The 23293-nt window shown below is 41.1% G+C and overlaps 1 protein-coding gene across 3 annotated transcripts; it reads left to right on the top strand.

Annotated features, from left to right (window-relative positions):
* Positions 1-302: 302 nt before the first annotated feature.
* PTGFR (prostaglandin F receptor) lies at positions 303-22022 on the top strand. Of its 3 annotated transcripts, none has more exons than XM_075508514.1 (3): positions 303-403; positions 1589-2115; positions 20471-22022. In XM_075508514.1, exons 2-3 carry the CDS (start codon positions 1648-1650, stop codon positions 20774-20776), a joined length of 774 nt encoding a protein of 257 aa, XP_075364629.1. In that variant the 5' UTR covers positions 303-403; positions 1589-1647; the 3' UTR covers positions 20777-22022. The 3 variants fall into 3 exon arrangements, with proteins under 3 accessions (XP_075364629.1, XP_075364627.1, XP_075364628.1); XM_075508512.1 differs by having other exon boundaries at positions 1589-2436; XM_075508513.1 differs by lacking the exon at positions 303-403 and adding an exon at positions 675-1005 and having other exon boundaries at positions 1589-2436.
* Positions 22023-23293: the final 1271 nt, after the last annotated feature.

Here is a 23293-nt window from a genome sequence, read left to right as displayed (position 1 = left end):
GCCCGAATTGCGCCGCGGGCCCCTCCAGAAGGGCCGGGCAAAGGGAGGCTGGGGCTGGGTGTGGGGGGGCAGGTGCCGCGTCCCCGAGCGCGCCCGGAGCCCGCCGGTGGCCCCGCGCAGCGCGGGGGGCAGCAGCGACCGCCCGGCGCGACGGCATCGCCCTCGCGGGGAGACGGGGCCGGGCAGCGCCACCGCCCCGGCGTTAGAGGGCGGCCGGGCTCCGGGCCGGGGGCGGCGAGGGAGGGCGGGCGGCCGGGAGGGAAGGCGGAGGGCGGGCGGGAGGCGGGCGGCGCCGGGCGGGGGGGGCGGCGGCGGCGGCAAGCGGGCCGGGCGGCGGCGGCGGCCGGCGGGGCACCGCGCTGCGCCGCCGCGCCTCTCCCCGGCGCCGCGGAGCGAGGCGGAGGTGAGCAGCGGCGGGCCGGGGCCGGGGCCGGGGCCGGGGCCGGGGCCGGGGAGGAGCGGTGCGCGCCGGCGGGGCTGGGCGGTGGGAGCCCTGCGGGGTGCGAAGGCAGGGGGACGCGGCGCGGAGCCGGGCGGGCCGGGGCCGGTACCAGCAGCGGCCGGTGGCGGTTGTGCCCGGCGTGGCGGGCTCGCCCCGCCCCCGGCGGCGGCGGCGGGCACTTAAGGGCGCTGCGGGGCGGCGTGCGGGAGCGGCGTGCGGAGCGGCGGTGCCTCGGGCGCGCTCCCCGCTCCACGCTGCTGCCCACGTGCTGGCGCGGCCGCGGAGTTGGCTCCCGGCGCGGCTGCCGCGCTGTGGGGATTCGCCGGCCGCGCTCCCCTGTAGCAGTTCTGAGTGCGAGACACACCTTCGGCGTGCCGGGCTCTGATGCTGCTCAGTAACGGGGAGGCTTCACCGCCTCTCTGTACTGTGCACCACTAAAGCCTGCTCTGTTTTCTGCATGGGAAGTTTTTGCCGGCAGGAACGTCCTGAGAGTAGAGATGGGAGATAAAGCGTAAAGTAACTTGCAGAATTGGCTTCTGAATAAGGGAGCGTCTAAAATACAAGTTTGTACTTCAGTGAGGGAGCTGCGGAGTTGGAGACTTCAGTGTTGGTTACGTTAAAGCTTTAAAGCATTGAATTGTGAGAGGAGAATTACTTGGAAGATGTTAGGACATTGTTTTGAAAATAAATGCTTAACAGTGAGAACAAAAATGGAGTGTGATTATCATCTCAAAACATTCCAGTATTTCACTTTTGACTGTGGTTGGGCTGATAAATACTTTAATTCTAGGAATATGTTGCAAAACCACTTGTTTATATATGTAGTTTAACCACCAGAAGGTTTTGTATGGTTTCTCTGATTATAGATACATGAGCATTAAACATTTTATACGTTATCTGTATATCTTACGTGTGCAGAGACTATAAAGATACTGTACGCTGTATCTGCATTGTATAATGCATGCAGGTAATTGTTTTATCCTGTGACTGATACGCTTAAAATATGATGCCGTATCGTATCACTCAGAAAACCAGAAAATTAGATTTGTACCGCAGGCTAATATTATGGAATTTCTACTTCAAATGTCATTGGAACAGTGGTATGCCTTTTACAGTGTGTGTGTGTATTTGTTTTTAATATTGCAGATGCCTTTTGAGCGCAAGACTGCTGAAATGTTTTGAGGGCTGCCTCTCCTTTCCTAACCATGAACAGTTCAAAATCGCCAGGGCTGGCTGGATTTGGAATCTTGAAAAACACAACCTGCCACACGGAGAAGAAGATTTCAGTTTTCTTTTCAATAATCTTCATGACGGTGGGAATTTTGTCCAACAGTCTTGCAATAGCAATTCTCATGAAGGCGTATCAGAGATTTAGACAGAAATCGAAAGCCTCCTTTTTGCTTCTTGCTAGCGGTTTGGTCGTCACAGATCTCTTCGGCCACCTCATCAACGGAGCCATTGCAGTATTTGTGTATGCATCGGATAAAGACTGGATTCGATTTAACCAGTCCAACATTCTTTGCAGTGTTTTTGGCATCTGCATGGTTTTCTTTGGTTTGTGCCCGCTCTTCCTGGGCAGTGTGATGGCTGTTGAACGATGCATTGGAGTCACTAAGCCAATATTTCACTCTACAAAAATGACTTCTAAACATGTGAAAATGATGTTGACTATGGTATGTCTGTTTGCTGTTCTTATAGCTTTGCTGCCTATTCTTAGGTTTAGAGCCTATCAAATTCAAGCATCGAGGACCTGGTGCTTCTATAAAACAGAACATGTTGAGGACTGGGAAGACAGATTTTATCTCTTACTTTTTTCTTGCCTTGGGTTACTGGCCCTTGCTATTTCATTCTTGTGCAATGCTGTCACAGGAATTACCCTCTTAAGAGTCAAACTTAGAAGTCAACAAAGACAAGGCAGATCTCATCATTTTGAAATGATCATTCAGCTCTTGGCTATAATGTGTGTTTCTTGCATTTGCTGGAGTCCATTCCTGGTAAGAGCCTAACGTGTTTGCCAATTTTTATTGCACATTGCTGTATAAAAGTTACATTTTTTTTATCTCCAGGTTTTAAGGCACTTTAGCTCTGGTAACAGCTCCATTCATTCTTCAATGTATTAATTTTACAGCATATTGCCCGTAATGTATGTACCTATGCATCTGTAACAAAAATGGTAATTATTCTCCGCTTCTGATCGTAAGCAAAATGTATAGGGACTGTGAGGACTTTATTTCCAGTACTGTGAAGCAGACAGTGGGAGCAGAATGGTGGCTAGAATAAATCAGAGCAAATATTGAGCTTGTCCAAAAGGTCAGTGAAATCTTGGAGTGGCAAGTCTATTTAGTCTGTACTGTGGTTCATATCTTTTTTTATTTATGGTAGTCTGTTCGTTGTTACTGTTATGGTTTGCTGCTACTTGCAAACTGTGTTACGGAAGATAACAGTTAAGAATGTAAAAATCCTCCACTCCATTAGCAGGTTATTAAGGGCTTTGCTTCAGAGTTAGGTTAAAGACCAGTGGTTGGCAGTGGGTTAAAATAAAAATTTGGTTTAGACCTGACCAAGCTGGGTTTGTAATCTGGACAGATGACTAGCAAAGCTGCTCCGTGCAGTCGGTGCGCTTTCTCAGCTGTCCCGGCTGTAACTTAGGACTGCTTGCTGGTAACTGCTGTGGCTTTTCCAAAGCGGTAAGTGTTGTTCACGTTAGCGTGTTCTCTTGCAGGGTCAAAGGAAGTGGGATTAAGATATGGGAAGGAATTTGACAGCTCCTGTTGTGTGATGGCATTACAAAGCTGATACTAACTGTGACTCTTTTTACTGCAGTAAACCTGACTGAAGAAAGTTTATTTTTTTACTAGGGTGAGAGAGGTTAAATCACAAGTAATATGAAATCTTAATTTGTTTCCTAGAAACAAGGTCCCATAGTTTTCCACTGATGTGAATGAGGAGCAATTTCGGTTTGAGCTTGCAAATATAGAAATTTAAATCTGAGATCCAAATCAGATCCAACTACATCTCATCTACTTACTGCCTATGGTATAGTATGGAGTTACCTAAACTAGTTGTGAATTAGGTACTGCTATTAGCCTAGCTGCAGCAGTTGGGTATATCTGGCAGATAGCATTTAATTAAACCAGTATCGCAGACTTCAGGGAGAGTGTCTGGATATAACTCTCTGCATCACTGAAATGCACAAAAACTCTCACTTCTGTTCAACACACACAGAATTTTCCCCTGCTTCTCTATTGATTTTTCTAAACTTGTTCTACAGCATAGTTTAAATTCATGTTGGCTTTTGTAAGTGCCCTGGCTATTGTGTATAGAGCATAAACAAAGTTGTCAGAACAGTATAGCAAGGTTTTGTAGTGAACTTGCTTCCAGTTACTTCCAGACACCTCCTGAAATTTGTCTGGAGCAAGCCACAGAATGGTTTTCAAGAAGAGCAACTCAAATGATGGCTTTACTTTTCGTGAAAAAACAGTATATTATCCTCTGGTGACATTTATTTTCAGGTAAAATAACTGTCCTTAAAGGTTGGAATTAATTTGATTTTTAGAAAGCCCTTGGGTATCAAAAGAGCTGTAGACTCTTTTAATTCAAAAGAGATACTTCATTTATTCAACATATGAAGGAACACTAAATTGCAACTACTGTGGTTGTTTTTTCAGTGCTGGTAATTTTGTTATGCCTTTCAATTTTTATTAATTATAAAAACATAATTTTTAAAATCTTGACAATCTTGAAATCACAACACTACTTCTGTAAAGTATTTAACTTCATCTAAGGTGTAGTTGACAATGAATTATTGTTCCAGCAGCAAATTTTTTTCCAGAGCCTTTTCAGAGTTTGGTGTTTTCATCAGCTGGTGATATAGACCAGTGAATGACTTCTTGCTTTATTCTGTTCTTGGTAGTTTTGGGCACTGTGCTGCAGAGGGAGGTGATACACAAGCAACGCTGGTTCATTGGGTGGCAAATCTGCTGGCGCGCTCTCTGCGTTCCGGGCTCACGATGCTTTGCTTCTGCATCTCTTTTGAAATGAGATGAGCCAACCTATCGCCAAAATTAGCTTGGCAGTATGAAAAATAGTTCTGCAATATGGACAAATTTATGTTAGAAACAAGAAGTTTAAAAAAAACCATAGTGTAAGGTAGGATTTAGTTCCTGAAACAAAGTTTCAAGAAAGTGAACAATGAGTGTTCTAGCCAGAGAGTTTGATAGTCTGGGAAATGCGAAGGATGGGGGTCCTTGGTAGGTATTACCTTTCTTAGCTCTTAGGATCATAGAGTTGTCTTCAAAGGTAATTCTCTGAATTACCAGCTCTTTGTTTTGATAGCATTCTGTTCACTGAATACAAAGAGAACTATAAGTGCAACGCTAATTTAGCAAGCTTTATTAGACTGCAGTGGAGCATACAGATTCAGTGGAATAAAGCTTTGCCAGGAATGTACGGCTAAAGTGCTACAATAAAGAGGTCCAGGGTTTATCAAAGTGTATGATTTATGAAGAATCGCTGATTCAAATCTACTCATCCGATTTATTTGAAAACTCTCAGGCTTTTAATTTGTGAAATGAATTGTTTAGATTCTATAATTTAATCAGCATATACCAGAATATGTGTTTCTTGAAATAAATATGAGCAGGTGTTCATAGGTGAAATTATTTGGCAAAGTAGCTAACTACATGCTTGTTTTGCATTCATTTGCTTTTTTAATTTTTTCTCAAAGCAAAATCCAGAAGTCAGTGTCAATCTTTGAATTGTGAATTTTACCCATGTTCTCTGTCCCAATGTGTATACAGAACAAAATGTTACGTGAGAGTGAATTGCCTCTATATAAACCAAAGTCATTCTAAACGAAACAAACCTTTGGAATAGAAAGTGGAAGAAGGTGATGCAGTTTATGCCATATGTGGTTTGCAGATACAAGAGTTTGGATTTATTTGGTGTGATTCTCCATCTGATGGGGGGTTTGCTTTGTTTATTTTTTTTCTGCTTTTAATCTAGTCAGGTGTTACGTCAATGGTCATATGTGCATGGCTACCAAAATCAAGTCTATCCAATACTGTAATCCAACTGCAGATTTAGTTCACTATTAGATTTTAATTGTTTTTTTCCAAGTGGAGTTATGTATACAGTCACTGTCCTGTGCTAAAATCACCTTTGAAGACATTAGAGGCACAAGACCCTGGGTTGTCCTTTATGGTGTCTGGTGTGGAACTTGACTTCTGCACCTGCTCAGTGGTAGTAAACTTGTTTTGGTGCCTTTATATAGCTGTGTATATGTATATATATATCTAACATTTAATATTATATATAATAATATAAAATATTATAATCAATCACCACCTCTATTTTAAGACTTCTGGAGATCTGGAGTGTTTTTCAGCAGCAGAGCTCATGGCAAGGCTCATGTGGAGCTCTGCCTGGGGCTGTTGGACAGGGACTTCCTTATGATTTCTTTTCTTTTCTTCCTTCCGATTTCTTTTCTTCCTTCCGATTTCTTTTCTTCCTTCCGATTTCTTTCCTGAGGCTCCATCTCATTTGTTCCTCAAAAATGAGCAGCTTTTTCAAGTTTTCTGCCACTGTGTGGGAATCTTTCCTTAATGGAGTACCAGAATGAGGGGTGCTCCCTGCTTCTTCCCTTGTGGGGGAACTTTTATCTCCTTTTGAGGAGTTGAGAGTGGGAGGGAAATCACAAAAAAAGCGACACGTGAAATTCATGAGTTCTCTGATAATCTGTGTGGTCGGTGATTTGCAGAGGCACATTTGTTCTGACAGTCCAAATAATTTTGCTTTGTCATGGGTAATTCCAGGACAATATGTTCTGAAGATAGTAATATCAACTTCGCTGTGTAGTAAGTCATCTTTTTTCATTCTTGCTGGAGTCTTAGCCCTTTGCTAGGGATATGTGAATTTTGTTGGATAAATTTGGTCCCTAGATGTTGGATTCCCAAAGCAAATAGTTGGGCTGGAGCATTTTGTGACAAGGATCTCTGATGAAATAGATTGTTATATAAAGCGGATTTTTGGCTGTGACTTGACGTCTGGCCTGTCATGAAACGGCTTGTTTTTAGAGCTGTGTTCATATGAGCAGATTTTGACTTCAGTACATCAAATTCTGTGGGGCTCAAGGGATAAAAATGTTTTAAATTTTGTTTTTGGAGTAGCAAAGTGAACTCCCTGTAATTATGGACGGGGGGGTTTATTTCAGAGTGAATTTATCTACGGGAACAAATTACGATATGGAGAAATGTATAATCCTTTTTATGTGTGGAACACAGTCTTAGCCTGAGAAAAATACTTTTACATTTAAATTATTTTTGTTAAGATATTTTTCCATGCAGTTATCTGATTACTTTCATTCCAGTTTTACCTCCTCTCTACTGCAGAAAATAGCCGCTCCTTCTGGTTTTTTTTAAAGATGTCAGCTTTTTATTTCATATGATTAACTCAGCTCTTATTCAGTTGCTTTTTTTACTGCCTAGATTAATTTCTAGCAGTCTCTTATACTATCTCTTCCCTTTCCAATTTGTTATGCTAACTGTGTCTCTCTGAACTCGCTCTGACTTCTTCTTGTGCTCAGATTGTCTCATGCAACGAGGCTTGATGGTTGGTTTTCGTGCACCGCGGGCTGCATTTAGCTTATAGTTTTCGGAATCCCTCCAACCTAGAAACTACCAGCGCTGGTCTGAGTGGTCCTTTCAGTGAATATGCTGCTGGAGGAGGCGAGAAGGGCAGTGCTGCGCTAACAGGGATGCTCTCGGTGGAACACCCTTACCCCAGCCCACCCCACCCTGGTTGCTCCACCAGGTATTTTGGGTGCTGAGACAGGCCACAGTTGGTACGTGCTCAAGGAGGTCAGTGGGTTGCAGGTTTTACACTAACTAAATTCTAGGCCGTGTAGTTGCATACAGTATAAGGTACTTTGTTGTACAAGGCAGTCCCCTGTGCATCTCATTTTAGTATTTTTGTATGTGTAGTCATGCATATACTTGCACAGTGACACTTTGCCGAGTGTCATACAGGAGTTCATACCCCTGTTACCCTTGAAGCATCTTCCTCCATTCCTGTTTTCTGTATTCTTTAACAAGGTGGCAGTTTACGTTTCTGTTATACTACCTTATGCTTATATGTGCAATGGGCATCATTTATACGAGCTCATTGCTTTATTAATGTTGTTTGTATGCCTTCAAATATTGCTAGTTGTGTTGTCCCTACAACAAAATACTTACTTAAAAATTTGTCCCTTCTCTCGTGCTCTCTGGCTGGTTATTTTCATAATTGAAAATGCAGCTGAGGAGAAGCAGACACAAGATGTGCCAAGATGCAGGTCCGCGCAGTGCCTTGTGGCCACGTGCCGTACGGCCAGCCCAGGTCTCATGGGTGGCTGCTCTGCAGAAGCGTGTTTTCGGACAGAGCCACTGGCAAAACACGTTGTTACTCAAAGCTGCAGCCTCCGTGAGCTCGTTGCGCCTGCATAGGCACTGTCAACAAGGAGAGTGATCTTTTCTTTTGAAAAAGAATAAATTAGACTTTCAATTTCCAGTCATCCGTTTCTGAAGACTGAAGGAGATAGATACTCTTAAATGTGTTTAGCTAACCTTGCAGCTTTGAATGCCATTGTAAAAGTTACTTTCACAGGGGAGAAACACACTTTGTCTGTCTTTTTCAAGATTCAGATTTTTAAGAAGATAATCAGTGATAATTACTATGTTTGTGCTGGCGTTTGTCATTGAATTCTTGTCATGTTTTGCTAGAACAGTTGTCTCTTGACACCATACAAAGCTGGGACACGCTGTCAGAGTAAAGAAGATGTGGTTCCAGTTGGGTCTGGGCTACCCTTCACACCCTGCCTGCGGCAGGCTGATGGGCACAGCAGAGGTGACCTGCTGCAGGACCTCCACGGGGATGCCCGTTGGACATTGTCATTGCATCTCTTGGGCCGGGCGCAAGCCCATCTTAGGAGCCCGCTTCTGCCACAGCAGTTTTAATAAATGAACCAGTTTCGTAGGGAAAGGAAAAAAGCTTTTTGCTAGCAGAAGGCCTGCTAGATATGCCTCTCTATCTGTAGTCCGAAGCACCAGTACCGTAATGGTTATTGTCGACCGTAGGTTGTTATTTCTCTTCCAGGCCTTGCTGTGTCAGAAGAGGTCAGATCAGGAGCAGCTGTTTGACTGAATAAAATGCTCCCTGAGTTCCTCTGGAAATAAATAAAAAAAATCTCATATGAGTTTGCTTGTCTTTCAAGCTACACTAGAAAAAGGGCTCTCACTCTCCCTCATATCATGGCCTTTTAATTGCTTGTGGAGTTTCGCAATACATCCGTTAACACTGTGCAAATTCAATTACTATTCTTGCTTGAGTTCCTCTGAATGAACTCCTGATACTCAAGGTTAAATTGCTGAAATGTTAATGTCATTCCTAATATTATGGCCCAAAAGATATTTTGGAATAAATAGCTGATTTTAGGGGTTAAGAGGAAAGAGAACACTCATTTTGATTGAAGTTTTTGTTAGTTTCAAGACAGAAGTGTCTTTTTAGCTTGGTTTCCTGTGGAATAAGGTTTTTTAAGCAGCGACTCGGACAATTTGAGTGTGCTTTTGTATGTCACCATGAAAATACTCCATGGAAAGAAATTGTAGGTGTTTGCAGAGAGAGAATAACAAAGGTTAATACAATGCATTTAAAAATTCAATCCACCTATTCAGATGTGTGTCTGTACACTAGAAGCCCCTGGGTAAGATCTTCCCGCCTTTTTTTTTAGTATTGGTTGTAGAGATCTTTCTTTTATTTTGGATTCTTAAGAGGCACAGCTGGCAAATTTCCACCAGGTTAGGTGAGAAATAGAATGAGCATCGTTTTAGAGTGTACCCACCTAAAATGATACTGAATTTCAAAGGTACTGTTTCAGTGTTCAGAATTGGTCTGTTCCTATTTTCGTCTTTTACAGTTTGTAGAGATCTTATGGGCCTTAGCCTTTCTGAGAAATACGAACCATTAAAAAAAATGTTTTTAAGTGTGGGCCAGGGCATAGTTTATCACAGAGTGGTTAGAAACTCTATATTAATTGTGGCTATATTTGTAATTCAAGTATTTACCTCCCTCTCACAGAAGTCAGGGAGTTGAGCAGCTGAGAGATTCTCTCAACGGGAAAGAAGTTCTGGAGAAGAAATGGACAGTGGTCAACATTGGTGGTATGAGCCAGGGAAGGAAGAAGAGCTGAGATTGACAGATTGTCCTTTACCAGAGGCTTTTGGGGAAGCATAATTATAGTTTTTGTTATCTATATTTACTTGTGCTGTTTGGAAAAACTTACGTAAAGCCTTCTTCTGAAAATGCAGTGCCGTCAGAACGCAATGAAGTTGGTTTGTTTTGGAGAGAAAAAGTAGGGAAGGCAGGTTTCCAGTCATGTTAGAAAATTGCATTTTCAAAACAACCTGATCCTGTTTGTCTTTCAAAATTGCTTGCTGCTGATTTTTAAATTCATATTATATATACAGAATTAAGCCATAAAGTTCTATAAATTCAAACACAATATTTCATTCCAAACAACGCCAATGACTTTCACAGAAAATTTTGATTTTTTTCAATTTGAAGTTGCCATCTCAAAAAATCAAATTCTGAAAACTTCAGCTGGATAAATTTCCATTCACAACCTCCCCTCATTTATTCAGTTGATAAAGCTTTTGGATTCTGTGCTTGAAGTCAATTTGTTATACATTCCAATTTTGTTTGATAAAAGTGGATTCTTCCTATTTCCTAGATATTACACTTATCCAGGCCTTTCTTGCTTGAAAATGTCATACACTGCATAGCCATTTTTGGAAAATGTCATACACGGCATAACCATTTTTGGATGGTTATTTTAGGAAAGCTCTTTTTCCTGACTATCTGAAGTCTTTAAATGGTAAACTTGTTGCTGAGAAGCCTCTGGGGCAAATACACTGTCATGGAACAACTCCAGAAACTCCTTCATCCTCACCAGGTTTAACATGACAGACATCACTGTGTGATATACATTTGTATGTTCTGTTTATTACGTTATTATGGTGTTAATTCATGATCTTAAGTTTTGCATGGTGATTATAAATGTTTCTATCCAAAGTTATTTGTCTTAATAGCAGTGTAGAATCAGTTCATGTCTGAGAGCGCACATTATTTGGATCCTCTTCTGCGAATTATGCTGTTTAGCTTTAAAACAGAACAATAATTCTTATTTCATGTGCTTTTAAGACTTACATTTTACATTAAAATATTCAGACATTGCTGAATTGCAGCTGGTTACTTGGGTTACAAGCTCCCTGAGGAAGGAAGGTGCGTGTTTACTGTGTGCATGCACAGTGCCTAGCAGAACAGGAGCACGATCCCATCCTGGGTTCTGCGTACGTGCTCTTACAAATAGTGATGGTCAGGTAGCAGAATGTTGCAGAAAAGATTTACACCAGGAGTTACAGTGAAGTTTTAGTAATTGTGACTCATTCTTTCAGATTCATTCTCATATCGGATGAGGCGAAATAGCTGAGCGGCTGAATGAACCTGAGCCGCGTTGTAAGTAATATACTGTCTCTTGCTGAAGGATTGCTCTTATCTACTCCAGACGGAGCAGGGAGTGGAGAGCAGCTCATAAGCTCATCCTTGGCTCCTCTTTTTAATGAGCCGGGTGAAGACCTCAGCCAGAGACGTGTGCCGAAGCGTGGGTTTGAATGGCATTGGAGTTGTGTTTCTGCATGATTTCCTGAAGAAGGCTGAAGATGAGCCTTTGTGTAAGGGATGTCCCGAATGGAGGGTTTACACAAAATTAGGCCTCAAAACTAAACTTGCAGAAACCAAAGATGACTTTATCATTGGAGAAATGGAAGTTAATGACTGATCTCCAGCCGGTCCCCTACTTGCTGTCCCGGACCTGTGTGCTGCCGACTGCCTCAGGTGGCTTGAACCCTGCGTAAGCCGGCTGTTACGGGAGCGAGGGAGGATGTAAAGGATGTAATGAGTCTGCCCGTGAGAAACCTAGTCACCCATGTAATGGCCAACATCAGGACGTGAGGATGTGGGGAGGAAGAGTCTTGTGCTGGCAGGGATGTGGCCAGCTGTGTTCCCCTCTGCCTGACCGCATGGGAAGGTGTTAAAACAGAAGGCGAAGCAGGAAGGAGGTGAGGATCCTTGTAAGTGATAGCAATTTGTTTCAGGATTTACGGTTCATTAGTGAGTTGGAAATAAAATTGCATCTACTTTTTACCAGGAGTGTGCATTTGCTGAACTAGTGAGAAATAAATCACTTTTAAATGGAGATTTGATTTTTCTCTTCCCTCCTCCACCTAAAAAGTGGTCCAGCTGCACAGCAGTCCCTTTTAATTTATTTGCCAACATTAAAGAAAAAAATAATTGCAAATTTTATATTCCAACTTGGTAAATATGTTGCTAATTCATTAGCCCTGATACTTCCGTTCATAGCTTCTTAGTGCACTCCTCCAGAATGACATATAGAATAAGTCACTTTATTAAAGGTGATTTTTAAAAAAATAACATGAAAGGAACACATCACATGTTCCTTTTCCTCCAGCCATATTTGCAAATACTGCAAATCGGATAGCACCAAGTCATTAGGTAACTATGACTCCAATCCATCTTTAAAAAGATTTCATTTTCCTCCACTGTGTATGTTGCATACATGGTAAACATAAACGTACATAAAATATAATTACAAATTAATATATCTTTCTTTTTCCTCCTAATTTTCCCCCTACACCCATGTAATAAACACCATAATTTCTCAGACAATTAAACTGAAGGTCTGACTCCATTGGTAGACAATAGAATAGGTTCTTTACTTTTTTAGACCTCTTGTTACTTGAGGTCTTGAGGGCTCAGTCACACATCAAAGCCACCTGCATTCCTGAATTCTAGAAGAGGTGAAAAGGCCACTATATATCATGACTGACTCACCGTGAAATTCTCCTTCCTTGTTTTCACACTTCTAATATGTGTGGATATCTCTGGGTTTGGTGGTATTTGCCCTGAAAGCCTGCATGTATGTGCCATGCCTCTGAAATCAGGGAGTGACCTGTCCAAGGAACCCTTAGAGAATTCAGCCTAATTCTTGGTTTCTTAGACAGAAGTAACAAATCTGAGAGAATTAAAAAAATGGCCAGGTAAGAACTGGCAGGTCCTGCATTCCCTATAGAAGAACATTTTCTTGCTCTCAAAGACGTAAGTGGAAGATTTGCCTGTGGTTGCTGAATCTATATTGTATCTTTCCTCAAACATGTAAATACAGTGGAGGGTGACTTCAGTAATAAAGCAGCGTGAATGTGGTGATGTTTGAAAAGACAGTTCACTTCCAAGCTATTGATTTGATCCTGTGTGTAACAGTAATTAAATGCTGAATTCATTCTATAATTATGGACCTTTGCAGCTCCTTTGTCCTCCAGGTTGTCTGTATATTGTCCCTTTTTTCCTGTATTCAGACAGTTCTTCTCTTCTTCCCCAGTATTATGTTTTATTTGCAATTCTTTCTTTGGCTATTTGTAGGGTATTAGTGAGAGAAGTTCTGTGGCTCCTAAATCAATGAGAATACTTGCTTAACCAATAAAAATGTGATTGTTTTCCAAATGAGTGTGGAAATCTGAAAAAGCAAAGGAATAAAAGAGAAGTAGTAGGCCATTTGCAGGGTTTGAAGCTTTACCCAACTGACCCTAAAGGAGGAATGAATGGATCCTGAATATGTATAGTCCTTAAATACTTATTTGATTTGATTGTTTTTCTCAGGATGATCCTCATTATGCAGTATTAGAAATACTCTATTGTTTTCTGGTCCCAAGAGGTCTAGCAGTTGTCCTGTAAAGTTTCTTCTCAGCATTGCTGGGTAAAGAATATTTTAATTTTATCTGTAAAATTAATTTTTTTTTTAACAAGAGATTTTTGTTATAGGTCTTTTTGTTAGGCAGCAATACATTCCTCACTCTATGGAAGCAGGCTTTTTTGTAACTTTAAAACATGTAGCTCAGGAAACAGCTTGTTTATTTGACTTTGATACAGACACTGTGTCTTTTCCTTATGAAGTGAGTCATCTACTGTTTTCAGTGCTAAACCCTTCTCTGTCCACATCCATTCTGCTTTCCTTTCGAATGAGTTAATCAATTAAGCTGTGAGAGTAATTACATTGCTAGTTGAACCAAAGGATTTCTAATTTTGAGAGGGTGGAAAGGAAAGAAGGAAAAAAGGCTGCTGCTATCTGGATTCTTTCAGAGAACCAGAGAGGTGACCTGGAATGCTTCGTTCAAGCCCAGCCTGAATTTCTGTTACTGCGAACCAGGTGCAAATAGGTAGTGTCTAAGGAGAAAGTTGACAGAAAAGAAAAGCTTCACTTTCAGTTAATGTTTGTGAGTTTATGCATACAAAGAAATCCTTCTCTTTATGAGGCTTACTTCATAATTGCATTCCTGCCTTATATAGAGCATGATAATGCCCAAGGCAGTTAATGAAATATAAACAGTGAGTATAATGTCATGGCACTTTACATTTTTTTTAGTAATTTTGACAAATTCTTGCATACATTACAAATCTCATTTCAAATGATGTTTCCAAGCGTTTGTTCAGAAAGTGTATTGCCTCCCATAAATATTTTGCATAAAGCTGTAAAAACACAGATGGTGAAAATGTCACACTTGACTCTAATGGCACAGTAATGGAGTGCAATAGACTGCGAGTCCGCTGCAGGTCTGAGCCTGCGTGAGGAGAGCAGAAGGCTCAGATGAACTGAACAGCCTCAGCAAGGAGGCATCGTACGGCGAGGTCAGATGGAGCTGAGCTGCTGGGTGGCAGACACCCACAGAGCCTTAATTTAATGTCGTGGCTGCAGTGTCGTATACGTGCTGCTACACTGCAGTTCCTTCTTTGGCGTTCAGTTGATGTGAGATCTGCCCTAGCAATTCAGAGGGGTGCTTGGACATACCGTTTCCAGGCTTTGGTCTTGCCAACGTGAGAAAAGGCACATGGATCCTGAATGGAACCATGTTCATGAAGCAGCTTCATCGGCCAGTGGGAATTGCCTGGTCACAGGCAATCCTCTGTGTCTGAGAAAGGAATATTAGGAACTATTTTCATTTGCTTCATGGAAAATGTTGTGTTTTCCTGTTTTCTCTATACTTTTTTGACTTTTATGACAGCAGTAGTGCTTTGGGAACACCTCTGAGCTCTGAGTGCCTTTAGCTTTACAATACCTCCGAAAGGTTTATGCGGCTCCATTGTAAGAGTGGTAAACACGGAGCACGTGGAGGCTAAACAAACATCTGCAAAATATTTTTGCAATCGCAGCTACCTCTGGTCATCCGAATCTTTTCTGATCCTCTGTCTGTCTGTTTCTCATTTGGGTTCTGTGTGTCTCACAGACGACTGCGACTCTGATAGGGGAAAGGGCTTTCTCAGACTAGCTGCATTGAACGGGATAATAAGTAAACTTACATGTTTAAGGATGTATATCATGGCAGGTAGTAGTTACCATCCTTGGTTTACCTGCTTTGGACCAGAACTTAATGTTGGGAGGTAGATGCAGATTTTTCCCCAACTGAATAGTGAGCCAGTGGATCCGTTGTTAATTTTTAGTGGCATTATTATTTTTTCACAGAAGTGTACATGGGAGAAAAGGGGACTCCTTTTTCGCAGCTACTTGTCAGGAGCTGAACCTGCAAAACTTTACACATGGAAGTATTATGTATCCCCTTTTAAGTACCCTCTGGACTTTCATGTGGAAGAAAACTTGCTACCGCATTTTGTCTTCTCCAATTCCTTTTAAAGTACACATTTTTAAAATAAAAAATCACTATGCTCGGTTAAAATTTACTTGCTAGCTCAAATGATCATCTGGTATATAAAAGTTGACGGTATGGTTCATGTTTTTCTTTTAAAAAAGGAAAGGAAAACAGTAGAGGAAAAACATGTTGCAGAGCTATAACATAAGCATTATGTGGCATAAGTAGTACAGTGTGTGTACTAACATTGTGATGGCAGAAGTGGTGCGCCACATATTTTGCTTGGAAGCCCTTGCTTTTGCACTGACTTATATAGAATCACATAAAAAAGAAAATGAAGCATACTCAGATTTGTTGCAACAAATGCTTGGTTTATATACTGCCATATCTATATAGCAATGATCTAAGCAATTTGCTGTCAGTGTTTCTTCTCTAATGGCTGTTCTTAGCAGATATAAAATGGTACATAAAATGTGAAGATAGATACATTTTGATTTCTTTCTCCCCCTCTTTTGCAAATTTTTTTCTTAAAGTTTGTGTTTACGGAGTACCACATAGTATCATCTTCTGCCAGCTCTTGCCTATAGCAGACTGCAGCTTCTTTGTAGCATGTATGAGTAATGGAAGTTCCAAAAACTTCTGGAAATTCAAAATATTTATATATTTTTTGTTTCCATGGAGTGGGACATAGTCAGTAGAATACCGCCTTGAGTCCTATGTGGTTTAGGAGAAGGGGATATGCACCTCTGGATTTGACATAGGCATCAGTGACAGCATAGAAGTACTCTGCAAATACTGAAAAAACCATGGACTTTCTTCCATTACTGGAAATTCTCAGAACTGCTTGTAATGAAATCCAAAGGAAGAGGAAGAGGTTTGGGAGGGTCTGCAAGGTTCCCACAGGGAAACGCAGCCTGAAGGCTGAGCTACAGAGGAAGAGAATTTCTGCTGTTTGTTTGCACATGACAAAATTGGCCCGTCTGCTCTGCTTTCCATGTCAATCTCTTGGTGACTGGTTTTTAGCCAGTTTCCTGAAGTCAAGGAGAGAACCTGGATTGAAAGCCTATGTGCTGAAATGCATCAAAGTAGTATTACAGTTTGCCTTATTTCCTAATTAGCTGTGAAGTCTGCTTCTTGTTTTTACTGGCTGTCCTTGAGTACTAACAGGAAAATGGGTAAGCAGCGCTGCCATTTAGCTTGTTAGTTCTTCTTATGTCATTGAGATCCAATTGGAAGGGAAATGAAGGACATGCTGTTTAGATTTGGAGAGTGGTGTGAAGCTTTGGAGCAATTTTTTTCCGTTTGTTGCACTGAGGTTTGTCCCTAAGGGAAATGGCAATTCTCTGATGCTATCGGCTAGATGCAAAATTGTAGAAGTCAACAATTTCAGAATGTTTCTAAACTTTTCTGTCAGGCTTTCTGTATCTTGCAAAGTGAGCTTTGGTTTTAGTGAAGTCTAGAATTGGGAAAACAGGATGGAAAAGTTTAATGTGTTGTGTCAAATCCTTGCTTCACACAAATTTGATTTCTCTGTATTTATTTTTAGGGACAGGGAATTCTCAGGTCTTTCCTTAAACTAACAGGGACTAATATGAGTCAGAGTAACTTTGTATCTTACAAGCAGGCAGCCTTGGTTTAAAAAGTCACTTTTACAGTTATGCTTTTATAGTTACTTTCCAAAAGGAAGTTTGAATTGTATGGGTTACATCATGTGATACTTTCATTTTTTTGCAAACCAGGGAGACATACTACAGCTGTGTTCATATAAACATTATATAACTCAGCAAAACGCTACTTGCATTTTTATATTTCGAAACATGTTAGAAAATGTCATGAATTACGTTTACTATTTACCAGCTGGGGATTAATTTTTTGAGTCATACTGCTGAATCTGCATGAATATTAAATTCAATTGTGGAGGTCAAAGGCAACTAGATATGATGTTCCCGCATCCCCACTTGTGTACCGCTGGCTACAGAGGACAGAATTCCTTTATCATACTCACCTGATGCACCTACAGGGAAGGAAAAACAAAAGTCAGCCTTTGAATTGGTTTCTTGACTTTGAACTAAATATTGAACAGTATTAGTCAAATAAGAAGAAAAGAAGTGTCCTTTCTGTGCCTACAGAGGAGGTCCTGCCCTCAGAAGTCAGCCTAGCACTGCTGGTTGCAGTTTCTGAGCCGGTGACTTGGGCCAGTTCAGTGACACGACTTTCTCGCACCTGGGGAACAAATACGGACTGTCTGCGTGTTTTGCTTCAATGACATCCTTTATTAAACAGCTGGCAGTGTATTAGGCCTTTTTATAATTTATGATTTCAAACTGACTTTGGAATAGTATTTTAAGAATTTAAATTAAATTTAAAAACTTGACCATGAAAATGTGATAGGCCAATATAAATTATTATTTCTCACTCCATTCTACCCCTCTTCAGCTGGAGTTTAGGGTCTTGTTCTAGAAATCATCAGATGACTTTAGAAAGGCTCCAGTAGCCAGGACATGGTCCCCTCTTTGTCCTCTCTTTGCATGCAGTTGGCTTCAGTTGCCTGCAGTCTCCTTACATGTTTTCTCAGAAGACATGGAAGTGTTGCCAGTACAGTGCAGGCTCTTTGGAGGAGTGAGAAGCTATCTCACTTCATACCCAGAGACAATGTGATGGTAACATGTCTGTCACTCCTGCTGCTCTGCCACAATTTTATTAGAATAAAAATGCTCATGCTTGGGGTTGGATGGAGATTCTCTGTCTTAGTCCAGGCCTATATGGAAATCTCAGCTGCTCAGAACTTCAAAAAGTTGGGATATCATTTTAATGGTTTTAGTGATACAAGAAAGGAAACATTTTTAAATGCCTGCATAACGATCCCAAGTAATATAAGTAATATGGCTAGAAAATTCTTATTTTATGGAACAAAATTGATAGATAATGTAGATTTTATCTTATTATTTCCAACACAGGGATTCACAGCTCAGTTGCTTAAGCATTTAGCTATGTACATAAGCTCTACTTGCTACTTGTGAGATCAAATATATTATTTTTTGTATGTCCAGTATTTGGAGGAGATAACTTAAATCTTCTGGGTGAAGCTTCTCCAGGTATCAGAATCCATAAAATTATGTATTAAATTTCCTTGTGGTCCTGATATACTTTATGTAAATCCATAATCAAAACAGAGGTACTTTATGTTGAACAGCAAACGAATGGATTCACTTAGAGGTGATTACTGCTAAATGGAAAGGAATTTCACGAGTTTGCTGGGTAACATGTGAGAAAATAATACAGTTTTACAAAATTTGGATGTTGCTACTTTTCCTAGATGGCAACATCTACTTCCTCCTCTTCCGGGCATGAAGTTGCATTGGATTTGGCATTTATTAACTTTGCAGAATGCGAGAGAAGAACAACAAATGGAATTTTAAGTACATCAAGAAGCAGATTAGGAAGCTATATGTCTGTATTAAGTCAAGCATGTGGTATATCGGATAAGGACGTTGGCCTGTGAGCTCTGTTGTGCTGTCATTTGCTGCCCAGTCCTACTTCCATGAGTAAGGAGTATTCCGTCTGAGTTTGGCTTGTGGTATTGGACCTCTAATAAATAAAATGTAGGACTGTCCTGAGAAAACATCCCATGCAGAAGCCAAAGGAGTTGTCCAAGTTTGGGTGGGCTGCTGATGTCAGAGAGGAATGCGCCCAACGGTTGTGGGGTGAAAAGCAGATTCAGGGAACTGACTTGTGAGTGTTTGTGTTGGCTCGGTGCTCAGACATTCCTCCTCCTCCTCGCACCAGTTCCCAGCTGTGCTTCTGCCAGTCTTACCAGCTTCCCTAGGAATGTTCCTATGGGCTCTCTTTGCTGCTCCCATAGATGTCCATACAGAAACGCTTGATCAAATGTTTAATCAAGCAAGTACAGTCTCCTTTTATGCGTTCGCTCTGTTCCACTCAAGTTTTTACTCAGATGTGGTGACCTGCAAGCTGTAGGTAGGGCCGAGGAATACAGAAAAGCATTTAAAAAGGAGTAAAATAGGTTTGTTGGAACCTTGAATGGTAGTTTTCTGTCTTCATTCATTATTATTTTTTAGTGTTGGGGTTTTTTTTTACAATGCATCTTTGTGAAAATACGACCCTCTGTGCTCGGACAGACTGACCCTACCTCTTGTCACCCAATAAATCAGTGTACTCACAGCATCAGTTGTAAAATATCCCATTTCTTAGTTAAATAAATGTATCACTTTAAAGGCTTTGGAACTGAAAGCCTTACAGTGTTTCATCTTTCTACCAAAAAAGTCTTCATGTGGTTTTAACATTAATAATAGAGAGAGATAATTTACTGTCCTCTGGCAGATTCCTGGCTTTGCAGCCAGGCTTTCTTCACACAGGAACTCAGGTTACAAAACCTCAGTGGCAGAAAGCCTGTAAAGGAGAGCTCTGCAGGGCAGGAGCCCCAGCGGCGTGTGGTTCACTAGGGCTGGTGTTGCAAAGCCTAGGTTGCAGCTCTGCAAAGCGGGGAGGCCAGCCACAGCTTACTGGGCTGGTGTAGCTCTCGGGTGCTCTCTGCCCAGAAGCAGTCCTGCTGAGCCATACTAGAAGACTAACGCTTCCACCCATGTGAAGCCATTGGCTCCGGCAGCGTTGTTGCTGGTGGAGGTCTGTCCGTGTGCAGCACCTCCACAGGTGAACGAAACCCCCTGTGTCTCCATTGGCAAGAGGAGGAGTATTGGTGGACTTTGTCACCATGGCTTAAGTTTTCCTAGAAACCTCTAAACCCGCTGGTGTCAATAAATTGTGTTCTGTTGCAGCTTAAAACGTGTGAATCTTCCTGATGAAAGGTACTGTATCCCTTATGCAGACTTTACTTTGGAAAATGTAAAAAACCAAACACCTTTCATAAAAATTTTCTGATCTTCCAGTGGTCTCTATCCTTGAAAAAATCCATCCCTGGAACAGTCTTGGCATGCTTTGTTAGCTCAAATTCTGGATAAGTTTTTATTCCTTGCTCAAATCAATCCCTGGTTTTGGAGGGTATTCTCTGGCTGGTTGCCATCCTCTGCTCAAGGTTCAGCAGAAGTAGTTCAGCAGACATACAAGTACGTGCTATGTAGAACATGAGAGGATTTCTAGGATGATAGATGTTACATGCCTGAAAGTATTTACTTTGCAATTGGGGTGCATTGATGCTGTGAAGGTGTGAAGATGAGAGATAATGTTGAAAGAATTTTACTCATTTACATGCTCTCTTGGTGGTTTTTTTTTGATGTATAATTTTAAAATGTTCCATTTTCAGGTGGCAATGGCCAGAATTGGGATAAATGAGAGTCGTTCAAAGGAGACCTGTGAAACAATACTTTTCGCTCTCCGAATGGCAACGTGGAATCAGATTTTAGATCCCTGGGTGTACATTCTTCTCCGGAAAGCCGTACTTAAAAACCTGTACAAGATCACAAGGGGATGTTGTGGTGTGCACATCATAAACTTACACATGTGGGAACTCAGCTCCATCAAGAATTCTTTGAAGGTTGCAGCAATATCTGAGTCACCAGTAAGTTCCAAACAAATAAACCTACAGCCACTCAGCTCTACCGGACAGTAACGTTAAACACAGTGTATGAAGACATGATAGAGGCAACGTTCATACACGGGCAATACCTTAAAAATAATTCCAAGGCTCAGTGGTTTGCCGTTTGTTTTAAATTGTGAGTGGTTTGCTCTTGTTGCTTCCCGGTTTGATATTGCTCCTCTGAAAGATGCACTTGAATGTTTTAATTCCTTTAGAATACATCCCTTCCAAAACTGGTAGTAGAATCATAAATCACCCTGTATTTCTCCCTTCCAGGCACTAAAGTGAACAGGGTTCCTTATAATACTCCCCACCAAATCCTTTACCTTAGCAGGCTTCTTAAGAACACATGCAAGTGTGAAAGTGATCTCCAAGGTGATTTTTAAACGGGGTAGATTTTATCTACCAATGATACCCCCAAATCCTTTGCAGAGTCACTACTTCCTAGGGTGAAGTCCACCATCCTTTCCATAAGGGTATTCTTTGCTTCTAGGCACTGAATTTTCCAATTGGATATATAAAAGACATTTTGCTTGTGCCCAGCTTATTAAATGATCCAGTTTTCTTGGTTCATTGACTCGACCTCTTAATTATTTACTGTTCCATTAATTTTTGGGAGAGCTGCAAACTTCATCAGTGTAAGCATTCCTTTCAAATCACTGACAAAACATGAGGTTCCCTGTGGGAACACAGGAGCAGATCAGCTCAGCTTGCTTAATTACATTTTCCGATCTATCGGTGAGTTTTTAGTCCTTTCAACAAATTTTGTTGAAACTAACAGGCATAAAGCTGTGGTCAGGCTGTAAAAAGAGTAGGGTTTTTTTTCCCCCCAAACTGAAGGAAGTTTCTTGAGGCATTCCCCTAATGCATATACTGAAATGCTCATGAGGTACATCTGCTTCGTCTGTAAAAGGTCACACGTCTCATGAAAAATGTGCGTGACCAAATGAGCAGCTCAGCAGGGAACTGCACTGGGAGCGTGGTTGTGCTTGTGAAAGCAAACTGCGCGCTCAGTTTTTGCAGGGTCTGTGTCTGAAGAGCTGAGGGCACTCAGTATATTTGAAGGTACCAGAAAGTTTCCAGGACTTTACACAGGAGGCCCTTCACCTTTAATGCTGCTAAAAGAGGCTTTGTTTTTTGTGACTGTACTTTGTTTAGAAGCAAAAAGGAGAGTATCGGAGACTTTGTAGCAGAGGGATTGTTTTAAGATAGAAATGTCTAAGGTTATTTCTACCTACTTCAAATAACTACATTAGTGAATTGTTGGTGTATTTGGACCAAGAAGACAGTCTGAGGGACCAAAACTATTCACAAACTACAAATTCATGTTGTATGTGAGAATAGTTTAAGTCACAAAATAAAAATCCAAAAGATTTAAATATATCAATTTTTTATTTTAAAAAGGTTGAAAAATAAATGGGTTAAATAAGCCTATAATGAAATGAGACGGCTTCATTTACCCTGAAGAATTTCTGTATGTGATTTGTTTCCTCAGTCACAGAGCTGATAAACCGTGGACAGATTTGATGCTGGTATGAGCTCCACGCTGTTGCTTCCGTGTAGGTTCTGCCGAAATCTGGAACTGTTCAGTCAGTGCTCAGTTTGGCTTTTTCATTTCATAGAATGTGATACCAGTCTATCTGTTGACATAAATTATTTGTTCTTTATGGAAGATAGTTGTTTTAGCAGCTGCAAAAAAATGTTGGTCCGTAAATTGTTGAGATATTTGATCGGTGAATGAAGCTCATCAATGTTCCATTTTGTTATGTGAATAAATGTAGCTTGTGTAGTTCATACTGGTTGACTTGTAAAACAAACAAACAAAAGTTTATATGTATATGTGATTTCTTATATTTTGTGTACTAATACATATTGAATGTAAATTGCAAAGCCTCATTAAAGTTATCAAACTGTATCTTGAGAGTTATGATATTTTTGCGTAACAAAAGAGATCTGAAGTTGTTAAAAGTAATCCTTATGACAAAAAACCTCACACTGGATTCAAGCCAGCCCCTGCCATTCACATGCGTGATACCAGTTGTGAAGGTAGGGAGGAAGACGGCGAGAATTCAGATAGGAGGTGTCAGTGTTCGCACACTTCATTTTCACGTGAGCAGCCCAGTGCAGGCGGTGGTCTAAGGCAGACAAGGTCAAGTTCTGAGGATCCATGCCTAGAAAATGCAAATAAAAGTGAGGCTGAGAGTGTTTGGAATTAAAGTGGTTTTATTCAAATATCTGCCCATGTGTTACACAGATTCTGATTAGTTTTACATACTCTGTGAATGCTGAAACGAATGTGGGTTTTGCTTGTTAATATTTTGCCTTGTCCAGTGATGTGGTAGCCTGCAGAGGCAGCTCGGGATACAGCCACCCAAGGATCTGTTACCACTGGAAGTGATTTGGTTATCATTGCGTTTCTTCTCACAGGAGAGCCAGCAACGTGCTGTGTTGTACGATTAGCAAATTATATGTTTTATGGAATATGAGATTATATAAAAACCAATGGGACAGCTTCACACTAGGATCTGCGTATGGCCCAGGCAGGGAGAA

The sequence above is a fragment of the Mycteria americana genome, chromosome 7, assembly GCF_035582795.1.
Source record: "Mycteria americana isolate JAX WOST 10 ecotype Jacksonville Zoo and Gardens chromosome 7, USCA_MyAme_1.0, whole genome shotgun sequence".
Taxonomy (NCBI): Eukaryota; Metazoa; Chordata; class Aves; order Ciconiiformes; family Ciconiidae; genus Mycteria; species Mycteria americana.
Note: the sequence above shows the minus strand (reverse complement) of the source record. Positions and strands in the feature narration are given on the sequence as shown.